The 9,070-nt window shown below is 37.5% G+C and overlaps 1 protein-coding gene across 1 annotated transcript; it reads left to right on the forward strand.

Annotated features, from left to right (window-relative positions):
• The first annotated feature begins 1,046 nt into the window (after positions 1-1,046).
• Positions 1,047-3,853, forward strand: LOC137714092 (GDSL esterase/lipase At5g55050). Its single transcript, XM_068453381.2, has 5 exons — positions 1,047-1,422; positions 2,413-2,549; positions 2,664-2,894; positions 2,972-3,221; positions 3,404-3,853. Exons 1-5 carry the CDS (start codon positions 1,119-1,121, stop codon positions 3,622-3,624), a joined length of 1,143 nt encoding a protein of 380 aa, XP_068309482.2. The 5' UTR covers positions 1,047-1,118; the 3' UTR covers positions 3,625-3,853.
• Positions 3,854-9,070: the final 5,217 nt, after the last annotated feature.

Raw genomic sequence — 9,070 nt, forward strand, 5'->3', positions numbered from 1 at the left:
GAGTGGGAACTTAATTAATGAATTTGCTTAATTGGAGGTAGTTATTGGTTTTTTTTTTTTTAGAGAAAAATTAGCATATGCCCAGTGTGTGTGAACATTTTATTTTTGTTTTTAAAATAGGAAGGAGAGAAAGAGAACGTGGGGCCAATAGGATCCTCTCATGATACTTTAGATGAGGATGTTGAGGATTCGAAAATCGTATTCGTTCATCATACATTATGCGGTTAGTTTTTGTCAGGTACTATTTTTATTTAATTTTAAATAAAATTATTTAAAATAATTTCTAACTACACGATGGACAATGAACGGATATGATTTACGGATCATCGGGATCATCACAAAAAGGATTCGGTGAAAATTCAGATTCAACGTGGGGAGAGGGGGGGGGTTGAGGACTGGGAAGAGAGGTTTTTGCTTTTTATTTTATATTTTTTTAATATTAGATTTATTTTAAAATCACCTATAGGTAAGATTTCAATAAAAATAACAAAATTTGGTTTTGTAAAATTATATTATTACCCATTAATTTTTTTTTGTTGTGATAAAAGACTAAATAATTTTTTTACTCTTTCTTGGTTGACAAAAATGATTTTATTAATTTGTAGTTTAGATATGTTAAAATCACATGTAGGTGAGGTTTTAATAAAAAAAAAACAAAATCTGGTTTTGTTGCCTATCATTTTTTTGCTGTGAAAGAAGACTAAATAATATTTTCATCATCTTTTGGTTGACTAAGAGAGTTTTTAAATAAAGAAAATTAAATTACAAAAGTAAATTCATATTTCAGTTATATATATAGAAATAGGATCCTATCCAGATCTTCTTTGTGAAGATCTTGAGAATCACTTCATCTTGTTCATCTGTTATCCTGCTGTTATAAATTATTTTAAATATTTTACTTAAAATTGAATCAAAAAAATATCTGGCAAAAACTAATCATATAATGTACAATAAATAGACAGAATAAAGTGATATTCGGAATCTTCACGGGAATTCTCATCCATATGTATAGACTTTAATTTCATAAACGGACATGTACACCTCATTTACTGATGCTCTTTATGTATAAACCAAACTCCTCACCTCCTTACACTTGATATATTTACTAGTGTAATGTAATGGGGGAGGGCAGTGTGAATGTGAAAGCAGCAGTTACAACCATGGCTTCCAGACTTTTCCTTCTCATGAGTCTGATCATCTCCTCTCTCTTCTCTCCCTCCAACCTTCTGGGATTCACTGTCACGGAGGCGCGTGTAGTTCCGGCCATGTATGTTTTCGGGGACTCGTTGGTAGATGTGGGCAACAACAATTACCTCCAGTTTTCTCTTGCCAAAGCAAACTTTCCTCACAATGGCCTCGACTTTCCGACCAAACAGCCAACCGGCAGATTTTGTAACGGCAAGAATGCTGCAGATCTTCTCGGTAAGTTGTAATCTTAATTTGTTACGGCTTGTTACTAGGAAAATATCAGCTTTCATTTCCTTGCTAAATTGCAAGTTTTTGGTTATAGTTGTTAAACATTTAGCATGCAACTTCATCAGACTGTCAATTTATATCTCACCATTTGGATTAACGGTTCAGATTCACAGTCTAACGACATAGTATTCTAAATTGCTTCACAACAGAATTTATATGTAGTGATGTACCTTGTTGTTATGTGTGTCCGGGATTTCTTCGTGTGTAGGCAATGCTGCTACTTTTTCAAGGAAAGAAATCGTAGAAAGTATTTGAATTTGAGACTTCCTAGTCCAGTCTTTCCAGTGCCATAAAAATCACAGGATATCTAGTATACTCGGAGTATCCTATATTCTGAATGTTTTAATCGTTAGATCATATATGTTTTATGTGACAGTTTCTGGGTTTCCTGGTTGAGCAGACTCTCGAGCTGGTTACTGACCAATGAAACGGCATCCGAAAGCTCAAAAGGCCCTTCAAAATAGCAGTTAGATAATAAATGCTCCTCACATTATTAGCCGTAGAAGCTATTAGTAGTTGGTTGATAAGGTGCAGAAGTTAGTTCAAACTAAATTTGAGAGTGCATGTATATTTTTGCCACACCTTCACTTTTAACATAGTAGTTGGTTTCTTACCAGGAACAAGTCATCTCTTTCTAATGTAATATAGTTGCATAGTGTTATTAGCCTATGTTTTATAATTTGGTTGATGACATTGGTTGTAGATAGGGTATTGTATTGATAAATAAAACACGTCTAGTTTTCTTTTTGTTTCTAATGCATTAATTATTTTGAAACGTGTCTATTTTCAGCCTAGCACTCAAGAATTTTCAACCTAGCACAATCGCAGTTTGAAACATGTCTAGTTTTCTTTTTGTTTCTAATGCATTATTTTTGTATTATGTGTATTAACAATACATTATTATGATAATATTATTTAATTTTAAAATGTTGGCAGCTGAGAAAATGGGCTTACCTACCATACCACCATATCTTTCTATGGCATCTAAATTGAACAAGAGCTATAACCTCTTCCTAAATGGTGTGAACTTTGCTTCTGGAGCTGCTAAAATCTTCAAAGAGGATCAACAATATGTAAGTCAAAACACAGCTTTATATGTATAGACACACAGACACAGACACAGACACACACACACTAAATTGTTGATAATATTAAATCAGTTTAATTATTTTTCTTTATCTGATCAGCCCCAGTCAATATCTTTGGGAGAACAAGTAGATTATTATTTGTCAGTGAAGGAAGGCCTTGGGCAACAGATAGGAACCTTCAAAGCACAAAAACATCTATCAAAATCTCTCTTCACCATTATCATTGGAAGCAATGACATCTATACCTACTTTGACTCCTCCACCAGTAATAGGAGCACACCTCAGCAGTATGTTAACTCCATGGTTCTCACACTTAAACAACAAGTGAAGGTAATTAACACAATAATTCCTTCAATATCAACGCCTAATATTATCACATTTATCTTAATTTAATTGTCTTTTTGCAGCGTTTATACGATTATGGCGCTCGTAAATTTGTCATCGTTGGAATTGCGCTTATCGGGTGCACCCCGTCAGAAAGAAATGAGCGATCCGATCAAGAATGCAAGGCTGACGTTAATCAGTTGTCAGCTAAGTACAATAAAGTTCTTATATCAATGTTGAAGAACTTGAAATCGGAGCTCAAGGGCATAAACTACTCCTACTTTGATGGTTACAGCGTCATGCACAACTTCATTCAGAATCCAACAGCTTACGGTAATTGAAATTCCATAAAATATTTTCCTTCTTGTGCACGTTATATCAAATTCAATCGATTGGATAAAGTTTTCTTGCCAGACCAGATGATGTATTGTCAAATAAGAATCCGCATGAAAATTAACAGTTCGAAAAGAAAAATATCTTACTGTCTTAATCAGTAATTACATTAATTTATTCAGGATTTGCTGAGGTTAAAGCTGCTTGCTGTGGTCTTGGGAAGCTTAATGCGGATGCTCCATGCCTACCATTCGCAACGTACTGCAGCAACAGAAGCAACCATCTCTTCTGGGACAGAACTCATCCAACAGAGGCAGCACATCGCATCTTTGTGGATTATATTCTTTCTGGTCCTTTACAATACACCTTCCCAATCAACGTGAAAAAGCTAGTTTCCCTTTAATTTATTAATCTGGTTGACATGTATGCATCGCACTTAAGTAATACCTTATCACCAGTCGTAACTTCTAATACAAGTATGTGATTATCTCCCTAGGGTACTAAGATGCATGCACACGTACAAGTACACTACCGATGACTTGGAAGAATAGTTTTATCTTTCAATTATGTTATTGGTAGCAAGTTTAAGGTGTGTTTGATATTCTATTAAAAAACTTTGATTGTCCCTAAAATCATTTTTCAAGTACATCTCTTAAGAATAATTTTGGTTTTAAATCTCAAAATTTTGAAAACTTGTTTGGTTAAATTTGTGAAAATAATATTTCTTTGGTTGAATTCAAACTAGCGTGGGCACGAACTCCTTGGCATCGGAGATGAAACCGACTTAGACCCATTCTTCTATGCAATAGCGTGTCAGTGGAGCTTCTCCTTCAACATTGTGTCAAAATCGAGGCGATGTCCACCGATGGGTTGATGGGATTGTTCGGAGGAACAGTGTTGTGGAGTCTGAACCTGATAATAATGAGAAGAGAGGCAGAAATTGGACGAGAGAGAGAGAGAGAGAGAGAGAGAGAGAGAGAGCAAAGAAAAGAAAAAGATGGCGAGGAGAGAAAGATAAAAGACAATGAGAGATGATAATATGGAGAAAGGAGAGCTTTGATTGAGTTAAAATCTTTAAAAACTCATATTTTACAAACAATGATTTTCAAATTGAAAATTAACTTCATGATGAGCAACATTATTAGCCATTTTATGACCAAGTTCTTTTTCCTTTTCACTTTGTTTTCTGATTGCAGACTTGAAGTTCTGTAGTAAGAGTTTATGTTGCTTCTGAGTAACTCAACTCACCTCCCATATATATCGTGTGACAAGGTCTATTTGCAAAATATCCTACTAAGCATAGCTAGAAAAATATTAACCTACCATAATGGTTGGTGCTTGTGTTTATTTACCACAAATACTCGTGCAAATTTTATAGGAAAATTCATGGGTAAATTACATTTTCATATATCAGGTTTGGGGTCTATTTCAATTCCTTACAACATCTTCAAAACATTTCACTTTCATACCTTAAGTACTATTTTATTTCAAAATAATACCTCCGTTACATTTTTCCATCCATTGATCCGTTAAGTGCTGACATGGCTGCCAAATGTCAGCCACGAATCAATTTTTTTTTTTTTTTTAAACCTGAATTTTCTCAACACAAAAAAAAAAAAAAAAAACAAAAAAAAAGAAAGCCATCCCATCTTTGTGCAACCACCGCCCACATCCCTAAACCTGCAACAACAAGAAGAAGAAGCAGAAGAAGGAAGGAAAAAAAAAAAAAAAAAAGCAGCCCAAACCCAGTCGAAGAAGAAGAAGAAGAAGCCGCCGGTGGGCGACCCACTTGCCTTTCCCCCTCCCTCCGCGGTGACCCAGCTGCCTTCCCCACCCCCCTCTGGCACGACCGTGAACCAGCCGCCTCCGCTCTGTTGGAGTTGAAATTGAAATCCATTTCTCACTTTCCTCTCTCTGTCTCACTCCCCCTTCTTTGTCTTTGGTGGTTTTGGGTGGCGTTCAGACAAAGATAAAGGGTGGGGGTTTCTTGGGTGGACGAAAGAAGACCTGGATTTTGACTCAAATGACAGGGACTGGTTGATGGTTGGGGTGGGAGAATGGGAGCTGCAGTTCAACTCTTCTTCTTCTTCTAGGTTGCGGGTTTTTGGGTGTGGAGGGACGAACTCGGTTTGGCCATATTTTTTTTTTTCCCTTTTCCTCCTCCTACTTCTTGTTGTTGTTGTTGTAGGTTTAGGGATGTGGGGGGTGGTTGCGGGGAGATGGGATGGTTTTAATATTTTTATTTTTTGTGTTGAGAAAATTCAGGTTTAAAAAAAAACAAAAATATTTCTTTTGCCACATGGCAGACATTTGGTAGCCACGTGGCATATATGTGGCAGCCAAGTCAGCACTTAACAGATCAATGGATGAAAAATGTAACGGAAGTATTATTTTGAAATAAAATAGTACTTAAGGTATGAAAGTGAAATGTTTTAAAAATGTTGTAAGGAATTGAAATAGACCCCAAACTTGATGTATGAAAATATAATTTACCCAAAATTCATTATCAAGGCATGTCCCATGATTAATGTGGCTTAGATAAACAATAAAAAGGAGACCATTGGATTGGATTTTTGGATTTTGTTGTTTTTTGCTCAGTAAATAATGTATTTTAATATGAAACTATATAAAATGACTTGTAGATTAAAGAGTTAAATGAATATATGAAAATAAACGAAAGAAATTGAGTAATCAAGTTGAAGTACCACATAATGAATGAAAATAGTCTTTATTGTGTCACTGATTTTCTTTTTTCAAATAAAATATCAAGTTTAAATCTCTTGATTGTATTTGTGAGAATATGAAGGACACAATTCTGAATCGGTGGTTGACCAAATTTTGCAAGAGCTTATAAGTAATTGGGCTACTCTTTATATTGCCGACTAGTTGCAACCTCAACTTTGTATAGTAATAGGGGTGTTTTTATCACATAAAGGAATTATGAAGATTATGTTGTAAATACAAGGCTTATTTACACTGTGTCACATCCCGGCCCAGGCCCCCACCATATCCCGCGCTCGACTCTAACATAGCATAATATTGTCCGCTTTGGGCCCTACCACACCCTCATGGTTTTGTTTCTGGGAACTCACACGAGAACTTCCCAGTGGGTCACCCATCTTGGGATTACTCTCGCACGAACTCGCTTAACTTCGGAGTTCCTACGGAACCTGAAGCCAGTGAGCTCCCAAAAGGCCTCGTGCTAGGTAGAGATGAGAATATACATATAAGGCTTACAAGATCCATTCCCTTGGCTATGTGGGATGTTACAATCCACCCCCCTTAGGGGCCCGACGTCTTCGTCGGCACACTTCCAGCCAAAGATTGACTCTGATACCAAATTGACACATCTTGGCTCGGGCCCTCACCACATCTCGAACTCGACTCCATCGTAGAACGATATTGTCCGCTTTGGGCCCCTACCACACCATCACGGTTTTGTTTATGGGAACTCACATGAGAATTTCCCAGTAAGTCACCCATCATGGGATTGCTCTCTTGCGCACTCGCTTAACTTCGGAGTTCCGATGGAAACCAAAGCCAGTGAGCTCCCAAAAGGCTTTGTGCTAAGTAGAGATGAGAATATACATATAAGGCTTACATGATCCACTCCCCTGAAACTCAAAAAGTCACACTCAATCCCTTGAATGTTAACTTTCTGTCTCACTTGATTATCCCATTCTATTGACTCAGTAAAAAAATATGTTAAAATCTTTTGACATGGCAAAGGTGGGGACCAGTAATTCGTAGAGTTGTAGCCGTGTCATTGCCACATGTACAATGTTAATTCAACTTGACACTCAAGAGGTTAAATGAGACATTTTAAGTTTCAGAGAACAAAATAAGATTAAATTGAGTATCAGAAGACGACGGTGTAAATAAACCTAAATACAATTAAAAGGCCATTTTCTAGCCCAAAATAAAAAACCACAACTAGAATAACAAGTGTGGGTTTCATACACAACACTAGAATCTAGATATATTAACACCAAGAGGCCCAACCAACAAGCCAAGCTTTGGATTATGAACATCTAGAGAAAAAGAATGGATTCACCTATTTACATGATTTGCCTCTTTTTTTTTTCGGAGGTCGTTGGGGTTGACTAAAGGATCTTGTCCGGAACTCCACATGCTTCTGTAGACATCGAAATTTCAGTAAAACAAATGTTCACCAATGCATTAAAGTTTTGACGTGTCAAGGCATACATGGCATACGCCACGTGTTGTACAAATTGTACACATGGCGTGTGACTCAACAAAATAGGAAGAAATACCCTTGAAGGACAAAACAAGTTTTTCTTCTCATGTTGGGCAATGACAAGGCAAGCACACTTCAATCCATTACGGATCAAATCAAGTTTTTCTCATTTGGGCAATGACAAAACATACACATTTCAAGTTTAAAATGGTGTTAAGTGGGAAATTAGGCCATAAGTTACACCACTTCAAGTTTAAAATGGTATTAAGTGGGAAATTAGACCATAAGTTACACCACTTCAATTTCAATATTGCATTAAGTGGGAAAATTAGGCAATGGTGCTTGGAAAGGAAAAAAATATTTTGTGGTGGTGATTCATTCTCAAAGCCTATAAATAGGCTTCTCCATCAAGGTATCAAGCATCAAGGAATTCACAAATACATTTCTCTACTCCAAAATTAGAAGAGAATTCCCCAAATCCTTGAAGCTTTGAAACTCCAAAGCTTCCAACCATCCAAATTCCCAAGAATTCCGAAGAATCAAGAAAGCTCTCTTCGTTCTTCGTTAAATCCTCTTTCAAGATCAAGCCCCGACGGCCCTTGAACAAAGTGTTCATCGTTCATCCTAAGATCAAGCCCCAACGGCCCCTTGGATCAACAGCACAAACAAATCCACACATCCAATCGTTCTTCAAGACTAAGCCCAAAAGCCCTTGAAGATCTGCTCATCCATCAACCTTCAAGATCAAGCCCAAAAGCCTTTGAAGAAATCCATACACCCATTCTTCAAGATTAAGCCCAAAAGCCCTTGAAGATCTGCTCATCCATCAACCTTCAAGATCAAGCCCAAAAGCCCTTGAAGAAATCCATACACCCATTCTTCAAGATTAAGCCCAACGTCCCTTGAAGATCCGTTCATCAACTGTTCATCCTTAGATCAAGCCCCGACGACCCTTTGGATCAACAACTCATCCACAAACCTACACCCTACGAAGATAGAATCAGATGACCAAATTTGAGAGAGATCGTAACCCCAAAATCATAAACACAAAAATATTATTTTGTACACGTTATTCTTGTTTCTTGTTTCAAGGAATCTTTCGTGTTCACAAATTTGGCATGCCCGATGGGACATCTCTACCTCTCATCTCTATCCTCAAATCATCGAAAAACGCAAATGGCATCAAGAAAGGATCAAGTTGTTCCTGCAATCAAAGCAAAGAACAAGAACATCATCGCCGCAAGTGGTGATATTTCGGGCACCATAACCCGTAGTAAGGCAAGAGCTCTTTTTGCCGCGGCTTCCGCCCCTGCATTAACTCTGTCAAAGGAACAAGAGCACCTGAGGCACGAGCCTGTGATCACCTTAGCCTCGCTAAGGGCATCAAGAGGGGAAAACCCGAGGAAATACTCAGAGTCCCTACTCTCCGACGCTGATTCGAGCGGCAGTACAACCATGCAAGTCATGACCACTGGAGTAACTTCAATCGAGGAGCAGCTAGCTCAGATGAATGAAGCAATCGCAAAGCTCACACGGACTGCAGAGGAGAAAAACTTGCAAACCGCCAGACTCATCAACCGTCTGGAGGCACAGCATGGCGTCAAAATGAAACCAAGCTCTCTTCCAACTAAGAAGACCGAAGAAGGCTTTA

Source organism: Pyrus communis, chromosome 3 (assembly GCF_041283825.1).
Source record: "Pyrus communis isolate YQ-2024b chromosome 3, ASM4128382v1, whole genome shotgun sequence".
Lineage (NCBI taxonomy): Eukaryota > Viridiplantae > Streptophyta > Magnoliopsida > Rosales > Rosaceae > Pyrus > Pyrus communis.